General features: G+C 49.4%; 1 protein-coding gene across 1 annotated transcript; it reads right to left on the bottom strand.

Moving 5' to 3' along the window:
- Nucleotides 1-241: 241 nt before the first annotated feature.
- On the bottom strand, nt 242-21,783 carry FOXJ2 (forkhead box J2). The gene is made up of 11 exons (XM_069581337.1): nt 20,672-21,783; nt 13,507-13,853; nt 11,307-11,381; nt 10,271-10,339; nt 9,959-10,099; nt 9,283-9,478; nt 7,821-8,189; nt 7,169-7,270; nt 5,169-5,378; nt 4,233-4,334; nt 242-3,219 (listed from the first exon to the last, which is right to left on the bottom strand). Exons 2-11 carry the CDS (start codon nt 13,837-13,839, stop codon nt 3,131-3,133), a joined length of 1,686 nt encoding a protein of 561 aa, XP_069437438.1. The 5' UTR covers nt 13,840-13,853; nt 20,672-21,783; the 3' UTR covers nt 242-3,130.
- Nucleotides 21,784-22,499: the final 716 nt, after the last annotated feature.

Below are 22,499 nucleotides of genomic sequence, written 5' to 3'. Positions count from 1 at the left end.
GGCGGGACGGACTGCCTCTCCCGACAATATTTCGCAATAATTAACAGCATTAAAAAAAAATGGCTAGAGCCATGCTTTTAATCTTCCTTTCTTATCAATATTACCAAAAACATCAGGGTCAGATCCCATGGGGAAACGAGGGGGAGGGGCAGTAGAAAACAAATGATTTCACATTTCCCTTTTCCCTACTCTGGCAAAAAAGAAATTCGAGACCAGCACCAGGAAGATAAAACCATAAACATTTTTTTTGTTTTGTTTTTTTTATTAAGAAAGCATGCAAAAAACAACAACAACTTGTGAGCCCATATACCCCCCCTTCCCAGCCTGCGCCAATGCAAAGCATTATGGGTGGTATGAAGGACTCACCAAACCAGAAACATGGGGGTTGAAGAGAGAAAGGCCGGGATGGGTGGATGGATACCAAAGAATTGCTCCTTCGTCCCTTTCCCCCACGCTCTCCTCTATTTCCTCTTTTGGCGGTGAGCTCCTGCAGTTTTGCACACGTCACCCAGGACGACAACAATGACTAAACTTTCAAGGCTGGCAATGCTGGACTGACAAGAAAAAGGAGCATCCTTTCCCTTTCAGGAAGGGGAGGGGAAACTGAGGCCCAAAGAGAGTTGGGTTTGTCCTGTGCCATTTAGCAAGGCTGGTTTTAGCGGAGAGGGGGGCTAAAGGCCCCGAAGGCCTGACGGCCCATCTCCAGCCCAAGCCCCAAACTTCAGTGACTGGCTGCCTGCCAGAGTTCTCGTTTTCAGAAGACACAGATGAAGTACACACCGGAAACATTTCCATGTCTGATTTAGTCTACCCTGGCAAATCTTGTGCAGATCTGGGTAGAAGAGGGGTTGAGAAACATGATGATTTGTAAGAGAGGAGATCTTAGGAAGAACAGATGGGACGCTGTGTGTAGGAGGCACCCTGACTGGAAGGATAAGGAAGACACGCCTCAGATGGGGACACTGGGCTAAGGCGTGTCACCACCCTGGAAGAGGAATTCTCCTTTCCCCAGTGGGAAATCTTACGCCATACTTCAACCCCACAAACTGCCCTCCAACACGACAGGGGGTTCAAGCCACTCATACCCCCATGTCTTACTAAGAACTTCAAAGAAATAAAGTGCTGTTTAGTTAACTGCCCTTTCTTGCCCCCCTGACTTCAGCCTCACTGGACTTCTTCAACAAACTCTCAATATAGAACCCTTTGCGAAGAAAGGAAGGGGAGGATGAAAGGGAAAGCAGGAGAGCAAAAAGCATGGGTAAATAAAAGGACAGGGAAAACACCAGAAATCACAGAGACAGTGGCCTTGTCCATTTCGCACATTTTGTCCTACAGCTTTGAGAAAGTGACCATTCAGTAAAATAAAAACGGAAATGAAACTGTTCCTTCTCAGAACTAGAATTCAACAATTAATATCCAATATACGCTAAGTACTTTGCAGCCATAAACCATGGCCACTCCTTGATAAAGGAGGTAAGTTTCCCCTGTACCTTTTTCGGGGGCGAGGGGGTTGGGGGGGGGGGTCCTTCCTTGGCCCTCATGGAGCTCTTTGTTTGCGGTTATTTATTACCTTCTCCCAAGTTCCTTCATCCCTCAAAAAACCTGACTGCAGAAGCTTCAGCCCAGTGATCTGGATTCCAAGAGAAGCATTTGCCTACGTAGTTAAATAACTGAAATATTCCCTATGCATGTCTACACCAGTTCCCCTTTCCTCTCTCACCCTCCTGCCACCCGTACTGTAGGTTTGGTTCTACTTTGATCCGTGGGAAACAGATTGCAGTCTTGCCTGAGGACATGGTGAGACTAAAACGAATTATGGGTTACTCTTCTTTCTTGAGAATCCCAGAAAACGGGTGAAGAAAATTTGATGGGTGGAACAGTTAGGCAGACAACTGAAGGAGGATGAAATAATATTTGCCAAATGAGATAAGGGGATGAAAGGATAACTAGTAAAGGCAAATAAAAGCCAGTTAATTTCCAGAGAACATGATGTTTAAAAAGCCAGAATGGTTCAACAGAAACCCTCTCCAAAAAGCTGACCCTATGCTGAAGGGTTGTCCTCATTTCCACCAGAGAAGCAGCACATCTGTGCTAAGTTGCTTCAGTTGTGTCCAACTCTGCAACTCTATGGACTGTAGCCCACCAGGCTCTTCTGTCCATGCGATTCTCCAGGCAACAATACTGGAGTGGGTTGCCGTGCCCTCCTCCAGGGGATCTTCCCAGGCCAGAGATGGAACTCACATCTCCTGCCTTGGCGGGCGGGTTCTTTACCACCGTGTGCCACCTGGGAAGCCCTGAAGAGCAGCAGAGTTCTGGCTAGGACTGACTCTATATCCTATAGAGAACAGGCCAGTAATAAGTCAATGGCAGTTTATTTGACAAGAATGGCAGAGACCCAATTTCTGACTGTTTTGTATTTCATCACCCCTCAAGAGCATTCCACTCTACTCAACCCAGACCTTTTATTCCACTAGGATTTTATCTCCACCACCATCACTCTTACCCTTGATGGGGAATGAGGACCAGCAGAAGTAGGATTGGAGATATAAAGGGACAAGGAAGAGCTCAGAGGACAAAATTAGCACCATTGAGTAAAACCTGCAAATTCATGGCTGCCAAGCAGCATTTTAAATCCCTTCTACTTGATAATGTGGCCTCTTCAGCCCTGGATTGAACTGATACCCACAGAAAACAATGTAGGGCTGAAAGGTGGGATTAGCACTGAACTGCCCAAAGAGAAAGGTAAATCAAAATTTGAGACCTTTCGCTGTGGCTCTCATGGCTTCACCTTCCAGCCAGATGACTTTAAATTAGCAAGAGGTGGACATGGACCATGGTGTGGTGACAGGAGACTGGAGACAGCATATAACCAATAATAATAATAATAAAATAATAAGAATAATAATAAAAGAATTAGGAAAAGAAACAAGAAGGAAGAGGAAGAATGAGGCAGGAAAGAGGGGGTTATCTTCGGCAGCATCTTGCGGTGGCTTCTCTGGCAGAGAAAGAAAAAAAAAAAGGATATATATCTATATACAGGAAAGGGCAGAAGGGTGGGTGGGGGCTGGGCTTCCCCCACTGCCCTGTGTCACCACCCAGCCCTGGGCTGATGGCCGGGCTCTCAAATGCACTAGGTAATCAAGTCCCAATCGAAGTCATCTGGGATCTCCTCACTGGCCCCAGGAGGTGGGACCGGTGGCCGAGGGACCATGTGGTGTGCTGTGGAAAGAGAAAAGGAGATTAAGAGGAGAGGGCATGGGAGGCCAACCTGTCCATCTCGATGGATGGTGGTCAACCCCAAGCATCACCAGGGGGAAGGTCTGGGGAAACTACCGTCCTTATCAGCCCAGAGTTATTTTTGCTGCCAGCCACCACTTCAGTGAGGTCCCAGGAAAGAAACTAGAGTAAACTACGCCATGTGACAATGTAACAGCAGTAAAATGTAACAGCCATTAAAAATTATACTTATGGGGAATGCCCTGGTGGTCCAGGGGTTAGGACTCCTTGTTTTCACTTCCTAGGCCCTGGGGTTTGATCCCTGGTCAGGGAACTAAGATCCCACAAGCCATGTAGAGTAGCCAAAAAAAAAATTATATTTTCGAAGACTATATAATAACATCAAAAAACATACAGAATATATTACTATTTGAAATAGCAATACAGAGATTTGTATATAAGAAGGAATACATGGACAAAGACACCCTAAATTGAAAACACTGTGGTTAGGCAAGATGATAACAGTGGTTTTTCTAAAATGCATTTAAATGTGAAGGATCTGTTCATTTTGCACTATTCATGATAATTTAGGGTATCCACACCTACTCCCACCAACAGAGATAGTTCAATCCCAGACTCCTGATACTAGAGGTCCAGTGACATGGGCACCAAGCAGGTACATGTATATAACATGTTCATTTCATTTGTCTGAGTGCATCTTCCATCCAGATTCCAAAGTGAGGCATACGTGTTCTACTTGTCTACCTTTTGTTTATAATCATGCTTCTACTTTTTGTCATCACGGTAGGCATGGGCTAATTTTAAAGCACGTTGATCTTCTCTTGTCTCCCATGACATATACACCTCCCTAGCAGGCGGCCCACCCTCAGTCTCAGGAACCAGGAGGGCTCACCGGCTCTGGCAGGCGCAGGCAAAAGGGCTGATAATGCAGGCTCGGAGCCACAGGAAAGCCAAACAAACTCGTTGGTGCTTAAAACAAGCCTCCTGGCTCTTACCTGGGCGACTGTATCCTGCTGAGTCCTGGGTGGGAAGTGGGTACATTGGTGATGGGCCAGGGTAGAGATGGGGGGCTTGAGGGTGCACGTAAGAGTTCACTGCTGTGAAAGCAAGACAAGAGTTAAGTGAGTGGGACCCCTGTACTCAAGGAAGCAGACTCTGATAGAGAGGTGACGTACTCCCCATCACCTTCAGCTTTTCTCCCTTCCCCGCTCTGTTCTGTAGCTCTTGTGGGCATCAGTGCTTTCTACAGAAGCTCTCAGTCCTAGTCATTTAGGGTACAAAGGCAAAGGCACCCGATACTAGCCCCTGCAATATCACTGCTATCATCAGGGTGATAAACACAGAACCTTAATCACTGACTCTCCCTCCCTTCACTGGTTTGCCGATCATGACCCTATGTGATATGATCCAGGGAGGGGTTTCCTGAGACACCAATTTAGAACAGGGACTTTCTCTTCTCTTTTCTTAAGTAACCCTGACCTCCCAGATCAAGATCTAAAAGGAAGACTTCCCTTGGAGTCCAGTGGCTAAGAATCCACGTGTCAATGCAGGGGACACAGGTTCGATCCCTGCTCCGGGAAGATCCCACAAGCCAAGGGGCAGCTAGGCCCATGTGCCACAGCTACTAAAGCCCGTGAGCCCTAGAGCCTGTACTCCACATCAGGAGAAGCCACCACAGTGAGAAGCCCACACACCTCGACTTGAAAGTAGCGCCCACTCACTGCAACTAGAGAAAAGTCTGTGCACAGCAACCAAGACTCAGAGCAACCAAAAGGAAAAAAAAAAAACCTAAAAGGAAATACAGTCTATTTCTTTGGCATTTGGATCAGTGCCCATAAGCTGATGTTTCTCAGTTCTCTTCCACCCTTCTCATCCCCGTTCCTTCGCATCATCCAGTCTCCACCTCCTTGGCAACTGGCTTCGTGTGGTACCTTGGTTCATGGCCGGCTCCTGCTTGCCACTGGTGAGGGCACAGGAGTCCGCGATGCGGGCGGGGGCGGGTGGCCGGTGGGAGCCCCCCTGGGGGGGCACGTGACCAGTCTGAGTGAGGAAGTGGTTGAGGGAGTCACACAGATTGGCGATGTGATGCTGGTCCAGGCTCCAGTTCTTCTGCTCTGCCTGCCGCAGGCTCTCCATCAACTCTGCCAGTAAAGAAGCAAGAAATGCTAAGTCCTGTTATTTTTGCAATGAATGGTGAGATTTCAAATTTTAATTTTTGCTTTCTGAATTTATCTGTTGCTTGACAGGCATTATAAAAAATAAACTGTCTAGTCCATTAAAAAAAAAAAAGAAATGCTAACCTTGCCGGAGCCCCAACACCCCTAGTGGTTCTATAACTAAGTCACTGCTCCAGTCACACTGTCAATCAACACCACTGATTATATGCGCTACTGAGGAAATGGCAACCCACTCTAGTATTCTTACCTGGAAAACCCCAAGGATAGGAGTCTGGTGAGATCTACAGTCCATGTGGTTGCAAAGAGTCAGACATGACTTGGCAACTAAACAACAACCCCCAATAATTGACATCTACATTTTCAAACTCTCATTCTATTTCTTCCTTATCAAACTCATATAATTTCCATATTACTGGTGAATAAAACTTTCCAAGTAACTGAGTGAATTAGCCATGGTCATATTGTCAGTCATGAATTTTCCTGGGAAGAATACTGGAGTGGTTTGCCATTTCCTCCTCCAGGGGTCTTCACAACCCAGGGACCGAACCCCATGTCTCCTGCATTAGCAGGTGGATTCTTTACCAGGTGCTACCTGGGAAGCCCCCATACTGTCAATAAATGGTAGCAAAACTATAAAATGGTGATCCAGGGCTTCTGAATAAAGAGTCCTCCTTCTCCCAGAGATAAAACTGAGTAGAATAAACCACTGTCATTTTGAATAAAGGCAAAAATTAATCAAGATAAAAATCTGGCTTAAAATTTAACATTCAAAAAACAAAGATCATGGCATCTGGTCCCATCACTTCATGGCAAATAGATGGGGAAACAGTGACAGACTTTATTTTCTTGGGCTCTAAAATCACCACAGATGATGACTACAGCCATGAAATTAAAAGACACTTGGTCCTTGGAAGAAAAGCTATGACCAACCTAGACAGCATATTAAAAAGCTGAGACATTACTTTGCTGACAAAGGTCTGTCTAGTCAAAGCTATGGTTTTTCCAGTAGTCTTGTATGGATGTGAGAATTGGTCCATAAAGAAAGCTGAGTACTGAAGAATTGATGCTTTTGAACTGTGGTGCTGGAGAAGACTCTTGAGAGTCCCTTGGACTGCAAGGAGATCAGACCAGTCAGTCCTAAAGAAAATCAGTCCTGAATATTCATTGGAAGGACTGATGCTGAAGTTGAAACTCCAATACTTCGGCGACCTGATGCGAAGCACTGACTCACTGGAAAAGACCCTGATGCTGGGAAAGATTGAAGGCAGGAGGATGAGACGGTTGGAGGCATCACTGACTCGACAGACTTAAGTTTGAGACATGGAAGCTGCCGTGCTGCAGTCCATAGGGTTGCAAAGAGTGGAACACAACTGAGTGACTGAACTAAAGATTAACTTGAAGAAGGTATCAATATTATCCACCTTGTGTAACATGAAATCCTCCATCCTCAAGCTTTACTTGGAGAAGGAAATGGCAACCCACTCTAGTATTCTTGCCTGGAAAATTACATGAACAGAAGAGCCTGGCGGGCTATAGTCCAAGTGGTCACAAAGAGTCGGACATGACCGAGCACACAAGCTTCACTTAATCATCCCCTCTGGTTCCAGTTTCCATTGGGTTTCTCCACTTATACTGCATCCCTCAACCCGTCTCTGCGCCCCCACCCTTCCCCCTCCCACGCTGCCCAGGCACCACCGGTTCTTCTGTTTTGTTTTGCTTTTTCTTATTTCAGGCACCATCACTCAGTCACCAACCTGAGAACTGTGACTGCTCAATGCTGGACCAGTTGAGCCGGTTCACCATCTTAAAGCTTTCCTTTAAGGAATCGATATTGGAGCACCAGTCTGGAGGAAAGGCTGTGAAGAGGAAGGGGATGGGGAAATAAGACAGAGTGAGGGGCGAGACAGCCACCAACTGACAGCAGACTGAGTTATGAATTCAAGATTCTTGCATCTACAAGATGCAAGTTACATTACCAAGATAACTTTGGACTCTCCCTCCCTGGAGATTTAGGACAAACCGAGCTATTGATGCTTTAATTACAAACAGCTCAGCTCAAAGACAAGAGAATAAGTAAAACAATCCCAATTTGTCTAAAAATTCTCTTAATATAGAGCTCCAATTTGCAACTTCTGTTGCCCACAGGAGCTCTGGTGGGAGAGTAAGGCTAAAAGAGCCACTATTGGGACTTTCCTGGTGGTCCAGTGGTTAAGACTGGCCTTCCAATGCAGGGCGGGGCAGGTTCGATCCCTCCTGGGAGAACGAAGATCCCAAATACCAGTAGGTGCGGAAACAAATAAAAGACCCGCTGTTAATTTCCTAACCAATCCCATCTCCTTCCAGAGTCAGAACAGGAAGGTCAGAACTGGCAGTCCTTCGGGGGGTCCGCGCACCTCGCTTACTCACCAAAGCCAGTGCTGTTGATGGGTGCCTGGCCTTGCGCCTGTTGCTGCGGCGGCGGCTGCTGGGCAGGGTGGGAATGGGGGTGGTGCTGATGGGCGTGGTAGCCTCCGTGCTGCAGCGGGGGCGGGTGCATGGCCATCACCTGGGGCGGCCCGTAGCCCTCGGACCCCGCTGGCTTCCCCCCAGGTGGGGTACAGCCGTCGGGGCTGGGGGTGTGCAGTGGCGGCGCACCCCCGACAGCAGAGGTGCCCTGGGCGGGTGCCTGCGGCTGTGACTGCGGGGGTGGCGGCTGCGGCTGCTGTTGCTGCTGCTGCTGCTGATACACGTAGTAGTTGTTGGAGGGCGGCAGGTCCCCCAGGAGAGACGAGAAGCCTGCGGCGGGGTGGGGGTGGGGGAGGCAAAGTGGGTCAGGATTTCCACGGGGTTGAGACCCGAGACCTCAGACCCAGAAAAGGCAGCCGACGAAGGGTAAGGGCAGTCTGGACAGCAGGGTCCCCTCCAGCCCTGGTCCCCTCCAGCCCCTGGGCAGGTATAACCGACAGACAGAGGGAGGGTCTCGACAGCAGGACAACTGCTGAAATTTTAGCCAAATGTCAACATGCACCTTTTTATGCTATTTTTCAAGGATACTGATTTAGGAATCATAGTTTCCAAAGACCTCAGACATCAGACAGAGTTCCAAACATGTGCTGTGCTTAGTCGGTAGTGTCTGACACTTTGCGACCCCCCTGGACTGTAGCCCACCAGGCTCCTCTGTCCATGAGGATTCTCCAGGCAAGAATACTGGAGTGGGTTGCCATTTCCTTTTCCAGGGGAATCTTCCCAACCCAGGAATCGAACCCAAGTCTCCTGTTCAGCAGGCAGTTTCTTTACCACTGAAACATCTGGAAAGCCCCCAAATTAACATAAATATATTAAAAATTTTAAGAATGAAGTTGTTCTCACAATCAAACGCAGAGATCCTTAGAAAAAAGAAACTGCTGTCCCCTAGAGGCCATCCTCATAATGACTTGGAGCAGCCATTAAATCCCAGCCCTTAGTTCTACAAGGGGGATTCCTCCAGCTCACTTACTGCAGTTAAGGAGCCAGCCCACTGCCTCTTGAGACAGCTGTCCTTCAGCACTAAGTCAGAAGAGATCCGACTCCAGACAGTTTTGGCTCATGACACACTTTCTTCCCTGACCAGTGATCACCCTCTCCTCGTGTTACACGTAGGAAAGAGGGAGAGAAGAGAATGTCACCATCTGTTCAAAAATATAAGGACGGGGACTTCCCTGGTGGTCCATGGGCTAAGACTCCCCGCTCCCAGTGCAGGGGACCTGGGTTCAATGCCTGGTCAGGGAACTAGACCCCACATGCCACAACAAGAGCTCACATGCCACAACTAGGACCTGGTATAGCCAAATAAATATTAAAAAAAGGAAAATACAAGACATCCCAGCTCCCCTCCCCAGCCCAGACTCACCGTGCTGGGACGAGGAGGACTTCTCCAGCATGGACTTGTAGAGGTTGCGGAAGGACCAGCTTAGATCCTGAAAATTGATCTCTGAGTAGGAGAATTTGAAGTCATGGTTGGTGTTGTACAGGGGAGGGGGCCCCTCAGTGCTCTCTCGACCTGGACCCGCCGCTGCCACCGCTCCACCGTCCACAGACCCTGTGCCCTGCAGGAAGAGGCAAGAAAGACTTGGTCCATGTCCTTTGTGAGGGACCCATACAACACTTTAGTGGATGCCAAGCTCTCCTGCCTATCCTTTTCATCCTCTCCCATCCTTTCAATGAACGAGCATCATTTTTCTCCTTTTCTCATTCCTATCTTGATATAGTCTCTTGCCCTTTCCCTGTGTTGCATCCATGCCCGTCTTTCTTTTCTCAGAACCTTTTTTGGCTCCCTTTCTTGTCTTCTCACCATTTTTATTTTTCTGATCTTTCTTAAAATGTTTCTCTCTGCCTTTTGCTCTCTTCCTCTCTCTGCTTCCCTGTTTCCTTCTTTTGCTTTCTCCTTCTTTCCCAATTTATCTTCCTGCTACAGCACAGACACTCAATACATAATTTTCAACTGACAGACATATCAATCTATTCAATCACCCACCCATCCACCCATCCATCCATCCCTTATGCCTCCTGCCACCTCCACCTCCTACCTGGCTATAGCTGGCAATCGATGTGGGGCTCTGAAGTGGTATCTGAGGATTCCCCTCAGGAGGCAGTGAGGCTTCTCCACTCCCTGGAACCCCTCCCCGTGGACTCTTGCTGGCCTCCTGTTCTGGTGAATCCTGAGACAGCTGAGGGTTGAGAAAAAAGAGCAGTCTATAAGCAGATGCTAAACCTCCCCACATGACCCATGGTTCCATCCTCGCTGGTGTCTGACCTTTGCTCCTCGTTTAGGAAATGACTGGGAGACATGGGAGGAGCAGCAGGCTCAAAAATGGCATCTCATTGAGGTAGAGACTTACATCATCCTCTGGAGGGTGGCGTCTCTTCCGGGAGATGTCAGGGCAAGTATCAATCGTCCAATAAGAGCCCTAGAAGAGCCCACCGCCAGAGAGGAAAAAAAATCATTAAATATGGAAATACCGCCCACTGGAAAAGTAGACATTTGAAAGGATTTTCATATAAAATAGGGCTTCCCTGGCTTCATATAAAATAGGCGCTACCATAAAATGGTAACGAATCCTCCTGCAATGCAGAAGGCATAGGTTTGATCCCCAAGTCGGCAAGATCCCCCGGAGAAGGGAATGGCTACCCATTCCAGTATTCTTGCCTGGAGAACTCCATAGACAGAGAAACTTGGTGGGCTTGCAAAGTCCACGGGGTCACAAAGAGTCAGACACGACTGAGGGACTGTCATTTCTTCATATAAAATAAGAGCTATATTAAGAAAAATGACTGGCAACTCACATAGAATCCTGAGAGTAACAGCTATATTTGAGTACTAAATCCGTCCTAACAGCTCACAGAGTATGTCAGAGGTACCCTCTGTGGTCCAAACACAGGTCTCGATCATACTGAAGATGCAGAATACAGCATCCACCTCAAAGAGCTGCAAATGCCCCAACCAACCTACCCCTTCCCTGTGATCTAAGGCAAAACTCTCTGAGACTTTAGCACCCATGGCTGTGCAACAAAGAGGATGATCTACCACTTCTCCCCTTCACAGACAAAAACCATGAGATTTTTCTATAGAAAAATGCCTCCAAAGCTTATTTTACATCTAGAAAGAGCCCGATACACCAAAAGAGGGCATCGAAGTCAATTTTTTCATAAATATTTCTATTAGGAAAAAATTTCACAGCTTTCCTTAGTCATTCATTCTTGTGAGGACCCATAAGTTTGATAACCAAGCTCTTCCTCTGAGAGAAAAATAAAGCTGCTTCTCTAATTAATACAATTTTCTCTTCTGGGTAATTAAAACAGCCACGGGACTCTGAGCTGTCAGCTACTCTCCTTTCCTTCCTGGTCCTCCCCTCTCCAATTACAGCTGAATCTCACCTTTCCAGGGTCATCCCGTGGTCTGGGCACCTTCCGGAAACACTTGTTGAGAGAAAGATTGTGCCGAATTGAATTCTGAGGAAGCAGAGAAGCAAGTTAGATTTGAGTATCATGCAAAGCAGGAAATTTTGCAATAGTTCACAAAAGGACACAAAGGGAAATAACACACGCTTAAGTGCAAGTGTCAGGGTAAACTGAGCACCTCAGAACCATACTGATGGAGGAAATCGCCTATCAGATGGCAAGAGCAATGAGATAAGAAAAAGCAATTAAATTGATGAAAGATAACTGCTGTAAATTTGACTACCTGGTGCTTCTAGAGAGCTGATTTATATATAGTTTTCTCAATCTCTCCACCCAAATCACACCCAACTGGCAACAGGTATATAAATGCCTCAAAATCACATTTGCACAAACCTAAGTGCCCATCCACAGTTGAATGGATAAAGAAGATGTGGCATATAAATACATGGCATATACATATATACACATATACACACAGTGGAACATTGCTCGGCCATTAAAAAGAGTGAAAATTTTGCCATTTGCAGCAATATGGACCGATTTGGAGGGCATTATAGTGAAATAAGTCAGACAGAGAAAGACAAACTGTATGATATCATTTACCCATGCTATCCAAAAAATAGAACAAACTAGTAAATACAACAAAAAAAAGAAGCAGACTCACAAATATAGAGAACAAACCAGTGGTTACCAGTGAGGAGAGGGAAGGAAGTAGAGGCAATACACAGGTAGGGGATTAAGAGGTACAAACTATTATATATAAAATCGGCTGCAAGGATATACTGCATTGATACAATATGGAGAATAAATACAGATTTTATATTAACTATAAATGAAAGTATAACCTTTAAAACTGTGAATCACTATACTGTACACCTGAACTTAATAATATTGTATAGCAACTATATGTCAATTAAAAAAGAATCACATGTGCTCAGCTCCTTAATTCATTCTATCAATAGTAAAAGAAGGTTTTAAAACTAATGATGTGGGAATTCCCTGGAGGTCCAGTGGTTAGGACTCTGAGCTTTCACTGCCAAGGGCACAGGTTCGATCCCTAGTCGAGGAACTGAGATCACATAAGCTACAGTGGCACAGTCATGAAAAAAAAATACAAAACTGATGATGTAATGATGTAAATGATAACAAAATATAAATTATAAGTGAAACCAGGTACAATTCACCTTTTTGTCTTCTCAAGAGCCCAGGGAATGGTCACATTTGGAGGAAAGAAATATTGTTACATACATGCCTTGGGTGAAGTTGGTGGGGGCTGTGGCAGCTAGCAGGAACATATTTATAAAGGAAAAACTGAATGTTTTCAACAGTTTCCAGCTCACCATCTGGCTTGTATGTGAGCTGATGATTTACAGAGTGACACAGCTACATTAAATCCCCGTTTCTACTCAACAACTGGCAAGTGAGTGATTGCTCCCAAGGACTGAGAACATCAGCCTTCCTTCCATGCGTGGAAGAAGAGGCCCCTTTTTCCTTCATCTCCAGCCAAACCACTTATCCTCTCCTTCCTTGCTTGGTGGATGAGCTGCTGGGGAAGGACCTAATTACATTATTTTTTCCCTTGGTACATAGTTTTTAAAAAGATAATGACTGTGTGCAATGGAGCTCTGCAAACCAGATGAGGTTCAAGCTCTAGGTAGGATGGAGAGATGCCATGCCTTGCATGTGGCTTCAACAGAGCAGAATGGCAATAAATATCTGTGAAATAAACCAAGGGACAAGAGGGTAGGATGAGGGACTTCCCTGGTGGCCCAGTGGCTAAGACTCTGTGCTCCCAATGCAGTGGGCCTGGGTTCAATCCCTGGTCAGGGAACTAGATGTTGCATACCATCACTAAGTGTTCACATGGCGCAACTAAGACCTGGCACAGCCAAATAAATAATTTTTTTTTCAAAGACAGTATGGTGAGCATCAGCATCCTGCCATACCGTAACTATACTCAGAGGTTTGGTATCACTGGAATTTCCCAGATACACCTTATGAAAGTTGTTCAACTCTGGAAAAAAAAAAGAGTAAGGGATGGGAGATTTGAGATTTTTAAGTTCACACATCTCTGAGACAGCTCAGAGTGAAGTGGACCAGGTTACAGGAAGACACAAAAGTAGAGGAAAGTGTTGTCGAGGCTAAGAACCATCTCAGGGCATAGAAGCTGTCCCACCTTCCAACCAATGCCTGCATTCTTGTAGTAGGGGAAGTTGTCACAGATCCAGCGGTAAATCTCACTGAGGGTCATCTTCTTGGCTGGAGAGGAGTTGATGGCATAGGTGATGAGGGTGGCGTAGCTGTACCGGGGTTTACCGTCCTGGTGAACGGCAGCCTCGTCTTTGCTCAGGGTGGCGTTCGGATCTGTGGGGGAGCCTGGTGGACATTTGCGGCTCCCACCAGGAGGCCCAGCCTGAGAAGCGCTTCCCAGCTTCTCGATGGTGGCTCGGAGAGTCAGCTGGGGGAGCCAGTCTATGGAGGTGAGGCTGCTCTCTAGGTCAGAAGCCATGGTATTTTGGGATTCTGCAGAGAAGAGGTAAATAAAATAGACAAATGTTACCTGTGGCAAGTAATACCAAATCTTAGGGCTTTCAGGGAAGGAGAGTTTCTTCTCACTCTAATTCCTATAGAAGACTGCACTCACAAGATAACCAGGTTCGCAGAACCCTCATACGTCACCAATCACCTGCCAGATGACAGACTGGCACTTATCCTGCAACTTCGCATGGAACATGGCCGAAGCCTCCTGCTTCACGCAGGACGAAAAGGGAGATCAAACCACCCAGCAAGTCGAGCTGTTCCTCAATTCTCCTTACTTAAAGCCCTGCAACATAATATTTTAAAGCTTCGTGGAGGGCTTTGCTGGTGGTTCAGTGGTTAAGAATCCGCTTTACAATGCACGGGAGACTGGTTCAATCCCTGATCTGGGAAGATCCCACAGGCAGCAGAGCAACTAAGCCCATGCAGCACAACTATTAAGCCTGCACTCTGGAACCTGCAGTCACAACAACTGCGCACACACGCTGCGATTACTGAAGCTAGAGCCAGTCAAGTCCTCGGCAGCTCCTGCACGGAAACTAGAGAAAGCCTGAGTGCAGAAACGAAGATCCAGCACAATCAAAAAATAAAATAAATAAATCTTTAAAAAAAACAAAAAACAAAAACACTTGTGTCGAATTGATTTCTTAAAAAACCACTTAGCAGGTAAAACCCGCCAAAGTCTATTCTCCAATTATGTGTCACCTGTTATATTTACATTCAACATCCACAGAGACAGCACGAGCGAACGTGTAAAGAAAAACAATCAGAGTAAACACAAGTATACCCTAAAGAAGCACACATCCACACTTTCAAAGGCATAGTTCCATCCCCAGTGCTCGCCCTTGGATCCCACATCCATGTGCATATGAAGAGTATTAGGTACAGAAGTATGACAGCCAGCCAAACAGGGATGGCAGACAGACAGCGGCCCATGACCAGAAACCACAAGGAGATACACGGCATACGTTACCCACGGGGCACCGACTCACAACACAGAGGGCACGGGCCGGAGGGCCAGAGCACGGCTGCCCTCGCACCTTTAAAGCACCGCCCCCTCGGAGTTCCCGCCCACAGACAGCGACACCAGGAAGAAGTCACTGGCGAGGCCCTCCCACCGCTCGGCCTGCACCGAGCCAGGGAGACACCCAGCTGTGCGCACACCGGTAACAATCAGATAGGCAGCTAAAAATAGCCACTCTGGGGCTCAGGGCTGGCTCCCCTTCTGCCGCCTCCTCCTCCTCTCTCTTGCCTTCCCGGCCAGGCACGCACGCTCGCGGCACCTCCATGCAAACTCCTGGCGCTGCCAACCCGCCCACGCCGGCTGTCTGCACGCCCTGCCGCCACCCACGCGGCCTGGGCGCTCTCTCAAGCGGAGGGGTGCAGCCGGAGTGACGTCTGGGTGGGGGAAGGTGAAGGACAGTGGGTGAGATTTGCATTGCAGGGGCTGGAAAGAGTGGCATGATCCACGTGGTAGCCATTGGCACTTCCCTAGGGTGGAAGCCAGCACCACCCCACCTCACTCCACCACCACCCCCACTCTGCCCCACCCCCCTTCCCCTACCCCCTCACCTCCCCACCCCATCCCCTTACCCCTCCCAAGCCCGCCCAGACATACAAACATACATCAATCGTGCCTGCATGCTCAATCGCTAAGTCGTGTCTGACTCTTTGTGACCCCATGGACTGTATAGCCCACCAGGGTCCTCTGTCCATGGGATTCTCCTGGCAAGAATACTGGAGAGGGTTGCCATTTCCTCCACCAGGGAAACTCCCGACGCAGGAATCCAACCGCCTCTCCTGCACTGGCAGGCAGATTCTTTACCACTGAGCCACCAGGGAAGCCCTCCTGGGAAGCGCCCTGCCGGCCCCGCCCCGCCACCACCATGATTGCTGCCGAACCACCTTGTGACTGTACTGTTGGCCAGGTTCCAGCTAGGGTTTCTTCCTCCGACCCCTGCTGAAGGGGTAATCACTCTTGAGGAGCCAAGGCTAACAAGTCTCAGAATCCTGGACAGAAAACATATTGGGTGTGTAACGGCTAAATCCACACTCACATAATGTGCACCAGCGTTACAGACAACTACACGCAAATCCACACACTGTAGTTAGAAGCTCAGTCGCAGGCGTGGGCCCAGTCTCCTGCCTCCGGCTATCGGCTCACTCTCCTAGTTCATAACTCCCCTGGCCTGGAGACTTTCTCCCAAGGGTCAGCATGCTCACTCATCCCCTAATCTCTCAGTTCCCCACCCACACAATCTCTGCATGCGTGTGCACGTCCTGGAGCTCCTCACCAGCAACACATCAACTCCGCCCACTCTGTACTCAAGGAAACACCTTAGTGCCTCGGGGGCCTGGGCAGCGTGAGACCCAACAGCAACCCAGGTTTATAAATAGCTTCGCGAAGGCGATTCCCCTTTATCCTTAGCTCCTCTCCTCACCATCCTCCTTTCCCATCCCACCACCACCATTTTGCTCTAAAACCGTGGAAACTTGGAGACTAACAGGGACACTGAATCATTCCAGGAAGCCTCAGAGCTCCCAATTTACTAAGGCAGAGCAGAGCAGCTACTGGGGTAAAGAAGGGTGCATTCCACAGCCATCTGGTTCTGGAGCTACGTTAGCCCAGCTGAACGGGAACATGGCAATGAGTAGGTTCACAATGACCAGGGTTCTCCTGGGTTTCTAAGGAAATTTTACCCTATTATCTCCTGCTAAAGATCCTGGGAAGTTTCACCTTAAGAACACAGCAGGGGCTTCCCTGGAAGCACAGTGAACAAGAGTCTACCTGCCACCACTGGGGACACAGGTTCGATCCCTGATCTGGGAAGAGATTCCACATGCCATGGAGCAGCTGGGTCCATGAACCACAACTACTGAGCCCTCATTCTAGAGCCTGTGAGCCGCAACTACTGCAGCCAGTGCTCCGCAACAGGAGGGCCACTACAGTGAGAGGCCGGTGGCATGCCTCTGTAGCCAAGAGCAGCCTCCACTCAGTGCAACTAGAGAAAAAGCCCGCGCAAAGCACTGAAGACCCTGCCCAGCCAGAAATAAAAATAATAGAAGGAAAGAACACAGAAGCTTTCAGGGGACATTTCATTTGCAACCCTCCCAACACTGGCTAGGGAGGGACAGGAGTATACAATCAAAGCAGTTTACAGAACCCACTTGGCAGGTGCCAATCACTGTGAATTCCGTAAAGGGAAGTGCCCTCAGCCTTTTGCTGGTTCTGTGCCCTTCCCTAGCCTTTCCCCAGCACCAGGTTAGGACACTGAGGTTAAATTTAACCTTTCTCCAGCACCCTCCCAGCCAGCCCTCGAGCTACCGCCCCAGGACTCAAAATATCTTCCAATCTTACCAGCTACAAGCCACTTACAGCAAAAGATCCTCCTGATTTCTCAGCACCATTCTCCCTAAACCTATCCCACTTCCTTACCCCCAGCACTTCCCTATTTTTGAAGGGCAGCCCAGCGTGTAGAACCTCAGAGAATGAGGTTCCCTGGTTCTATTATGAACCTTGACACCTACGCGCTGAGTCTCCCTAACCACCCCTTGCTCCCTGAAGCCTTCCTGCCTCAGTTTCCGTCTTCAATAAAAGGGACGCCATCATAAACACTGTCAAAGCTTCATTCCTAGAGGGACATGAATGAAGCTTAAAGAGCTGGTGGCTGCCGTACATTCCACATTCCCCCAAAATAATGGCACCAGGCTAGTGTTTGGGGCTATTATTAGAAAGGTACCCAAAAGGTACTTCCATTTCTCAGTCCAACCAACCCAGTTACCCAGACCTCTCTCTCCAGGTGGGCCTTGTGCCACAGGGCTGGGGCAGAACCTGAGTCAGGCTGCATTCTTCTCTGCAAGCTGGAAGACTGAAAGGAAATACCCATAGAAACTGGGAAAGGCAGCCAAAGGGCAGGCTCCATCACATCCATGGAACGTCTAACGAAGACTACACTACTGGGAGAGAGAGAAAAACAGAAAGCCATTCTGGTGGAGGGGAAGACTGATCCCAGGTGAGACGTGTAAGACCCCAGATAACAGGCACAGTTTTCTTCCCATTTTCTCTGAAAGGCCAGTCATTGTTCTCTGTACAGTGCCAAGGTCAGACATTAAGGAATGATAACTTCCTGCTCTGTACCTAATGCGGAAACTAACAGAGCAGTGGCTAAGTTTGCCACCTTGCTGATTACCAGCCCGACTGTCTGGGTTTCAGTCCTGGCACCACAGCTTACCTACTGGCTGTGCAACCTCAGGCAAGTTGCTTAACCTCTCTGTGTTGCAGTTTCTTCATTGGAAAATGCAGATGATAACTTGTATATACATAGGGTTGTTGGGAGGATTACCTTGAGTTAAAATTTTTAAAGCACTTAGTGAGTGTTATATAAGTGTAGCAATGACTATTTCTGAATAAGAAAAAAGAGAGAGAGAATAATAGACATTGAAAATTAGAAAAATGGACAGACCATACAGGTAGGCCTGGAAGAAGTAGAAAACCTACAATGAGTTCACAACAGTTTTCAGGATGTCAGAATCTCAAACTTTCTTTTGCGGAGAGTGTCACCCTCCTAAGGACTGACCAGTGCCAGGACTAGTAAACTCCCAAGGATGAAGAAATGGGGGAATATCATCTCCTATTTTCCACGGGGCACTAGGTCGAGTCATAAGATGTGATCTGGAAAATAGCACCAAGTCATAGTTAATCCAACCCAATAGCTGTCTATTGGAACCCTAACTGATTCCACGGAGGCAAGGAGACTCAGGGAGACTCAGTCCCAGCACGGCCGCTTAGGCTATGTGGCAGTGGGTCACCTGGACATGCTCTGGTCCCGTTGGCTCTGGGCCATTCAACAAGTAGCCTTCTGGCATTTGGTAAAGTGCTTTGTGGGAAATAGGCTGTTCTCCAGAGCCGGTTCTTTTCAAACAAAAATGGGGGAGGGAGTTCTAGAGTAAACAGCCGAGGATCCTCATGCTTATTAGACCAGAGATGTCAGAGCTGACGCTCTCTATCAGTCCTAGCAGAAGTGGTCCCAGCCAGAGATCGGGCTGCAGCCACTCAAGAGGGCTCCCACTGGCTGGGGCAGGCCAACCCCGTCCTCCCAGCTGGGCATCCTTACCAGCATTCTCCCCACTTCCCTGCACAGGCGCACCTGTTTTAAGCGGCCTACCAGAAACACACAATTCTCGGTAACTGGAGCCTATTCTGAAAAGCACATAGACTTGGCCTTGCAGCCCTCATGGGGCGCATGATGGGGACAGAGCCACGTCCATGTGAAGTAAGAAACAGACGCACGTTGTTTTACAGCACAGCCCCACAAACCCAGATTACAGCCCTAACTCATGGACCACGACCAACAGGTAGCTTCCAGGACACAGCAGATGTACTTAGAGATCCAGGCAGTTCACCCAATGGCCAGACAAAGGAGGAAACATAAAAGCCCAAATAAAAGATGAAGCATCCTGGGACTTCCCTGGTGGTCCCATGGCTAAGACTTTGTGCTCTCTATACAGGGGGCCTGGGTTGAATCCCTGGTCTGGAAACTAGATCCCACATGCTGCAACTAAGCCCCAGAGCAGCCAAATAAATAAATAAAAATGAAAGAGAGAGGAAAAAAAGAAAGATGAAGCCTCTCACTTGGATTCGCTGTGGGGTCTAATGCTCCTTACCGAAGACAAGTATTTCCTAGTGGTGAGGCAGAAACACAAGCACCTAGCTGGGGACCCCAGGTTGACAGGCAGAGCGCTACTAAACCCACAGCCCAGACTCCACCAGAAGGATGTCCTGGCACCTTTTTCTTGCCTTTTCTGAAGATCCTGGGCTTTGATGGTTCTTGCTATTTTCCTATGAAAGATAACATACATTCAAGGTTCCAGAGACCCAGAACTTGCACACGAAACAGGAAGAGATAGGATGAGGCTATCAGGTGATTTTCTGAAAAGAAATTCCTTGGGGGTCAAATCTCCCTGGCAATCAGCTTATTTCCATGGAAGACTGGAAGTAGGCTGAGCATCACCCCTCTCCTCCTCCTCTCCAGGGTCTGCCTTTTCCTGGGGAACTGTCAGCAAAGGACAGGAGCAGTGTCGGGCACTGGGACAGTGGGACCCAGCCAGCATTAGGGACAAACTTCAACCCAGGAGCTGGCATTCCCTGCAGACTTTTTTCTTGCCTTGGGACATGGGATCTCCATTTTCCCTGTGGATGTTATGCTTCCAGCCAGGAATGGAGATGTCATAAGGGGAGGCTGGGAAGCAGAGTGAGTGGAGACAGACCGCTTTTCTTATAAAGGGAGCAGTAATCACCGTGGGCTGGAGAACAGCTCTGGTGGACGTTAAATGACCTAGGGTTACAGGTAAGAAAATGTAATACCAATGGAAGCCCCAGACAAGGCCAGGCCACAAGATGCCACCAAGACTTCAGTGAGAGCCCATTCTCGGTGTGACAAGGCCCAAGGATGGAGGGTGGTGTGGCAGTCCGGTTGGGGTGTGTCTCATCATGACACCGTATGGATGGAGTGCTGGAGATGCAGAGGTTTTCTGATGTCCCTTGCCCTTGGCATGAAAACAAACATTTCCCTAGGGACCTCCAATGAACCCCATCCCATCAGTCCCCCCAACACTAAGAAACCCATTTCTCATAGCCTCTGCAGCAAGATGAGGGTTTGAATCCAGTAGCTTCAGAACACATTTCCCAGAAGTCTCTGAGTTGTTGCTTTACCATCCCAGTAATGAAACCCAAGAGGCACCATCTCAGGCCCCCTACACCCACTAGTGCCTAAAGAAGACAAAAGATGAAAGAAAGCACTAACCTGTCTCCACGTCAGCTGCAGCAGAGGGCGGGGACCACCTGGTACTGGAGTCTGGGGTTGGAGGGACCCCTCTCTTCAAAGGCAGATGCAGAGCCTCATCCTCAGTGGCTCTTCCCGTTCTTGGCTGAGCCTCCCAAGCTGGGGAGGGGAACTGGGTCCCCCGAGGATGAGGAGTGGAGGGAGGGCGAGGGGGAGGAGAAGGAGGTCCCACCTGGGGAAGGTGGCACACCCCCCACACTCGGCCGGCGACCCTGGGGAGGAGGGGAGGAGCCTCGTCCAACGCGGAGTTGTCTCCTCCCCCTTGGGGGAGTCCCCCTCCCCCCCAAACTGAATCTGTCGGGAGTAGAGGGCTCTTTCTGTCGGCTGGAGATCGGATCGGATCGGAGGCTTTGCCCTGTTCCACCGTCCGGGTACAGGGAAGTTGGGGGGACTTCTTCCCCTCTCCTGGAAGCCTGGAAGCCGAGTCGTCTTCTCTCCCTGGGGTGTCCTCTGCTTCTGAACGTGAGCAGTCCTCGCCCCCGTGAGCACGGGCTGGGCGGCAGGGTGCCTACTCCAGAGGCATACCCCCTTCTCTCCGCCCCCCCCAAAGTCCAGAACTGCGGAGTGTGTGTTGGCAGGAGTGGAGGCACGCGGGGCTGCTCACTCGCTTCCTCGGTAAGGATCACCCCTCTACTTTGGGGGCTCCATTCCCGGGACGGTGCGGGGATCCTCCTCGCCTCTAGGAAGGAAAGACTCGCCCCCTAGCGGGGTCTCCTCGGTCCCTCGCCAGGGCGCGAAGGGTCTTCTCCCGTCCCCCTCCCGCCTCCGCTCCCGGGGCGCCACCGAGGGTGGGGTTTGCTTGCTCCCCGCTCTCCCGGAGCTGGCCTGGGCAGCCGGGGCCGGGAGGCCGCGGCTCTGGACGCGCGTCCCTGCGGCGGCCGCGCCTCCTCTCGTCCCGTTCGCGTCCGCTCTGCTCCCGCCGGCGCGTGGAACTCCCCGCGCCGCCGCCGCTCGGGCTCCGGCCAGTCCGGACTCCCCCGGGGAGCCAGGCGGCGGACGGAAGGTGTCAGGGCTCGGCCGGGGCTCGGGCTCGGCGCGGCTCCGCTGCAGGCCCCGGCTCCTCCCCGGCCTCCGCGCCGCGCTCGGCGCCCCTCCCCCGCCCCCGCCCGCCGGGCCGCCGCCGCCGCCGCCTCCCCGCGCGGGTTAAGGAGGAGCGGGCGGCGCAGAGCCTTGGGTGCGCTGCGCCCGGTGAGCCGCACCGCCGCCCCCCGAGCTCCCGGGGAGAACCGACGCGCGCCGCCCGCGGCCCTGGGGACGCGCGCCCCTCCGGCCGCCACTGGATCCTGTGCAGCTCGCCATCCGCCCGAGACGACACCCACTGCTGTCTGTCGGGAGAGTCCCTCGTTTGCGCCGCAGGAACTGTCAATTTCAGTTCCACGCTAATTCTGCCATACTGATTTTTCTTTTTTTTTTTTAGTTCATTGTTTTCCATACATAGATGAACATAGGTTTTCCCAGGAATGCCTTTGATAGGTTTCCTTTTTTCCCTGAATAGCTTTTAAAGGGGTATGGGATTGGGCCGAAGTTAGTATATTACACTGATACCATCCCAGAGTTCAGTAAATGCTTGTTGAACGACTGAATGTAGAAGGCGATCAATGACCGTACAACCGAGGAAACTCTGGACCAAACATCGGAAAATCTAGGAGAATCTAAACTTGTGCAAGGCCAAGTTCTATGGCATCCTGGGCGGCGAAGAGGAGGTCCTTATACTCGCCTTACCCACCCAATAAGGCTCCTGCAAGAATCTAATGATCTCATTTACGTGGAAATGCTTTTTAAACCACTG

Source organism: Ovis canadensis, chromosome 3 (assembly GCF_042477335.2).
Source record: "Ovis canadensis isolate MfBH-ARS-UI-01 breed Bighorn chromosome 3, ARS-UI_OviCan_v2, whole genome shotgun sequence".
Classification (NCBI taxonomy): Eukaryota; Metazoa; Chordata; class Mammalia; order Artiodactyla; family Bovidae; genus Ovis; species Ovis canadensis.
Note: the sequence above shows the minus strand (reverse complement) of the source record. Positions and strands in the feature narration are given on the sequence as shown.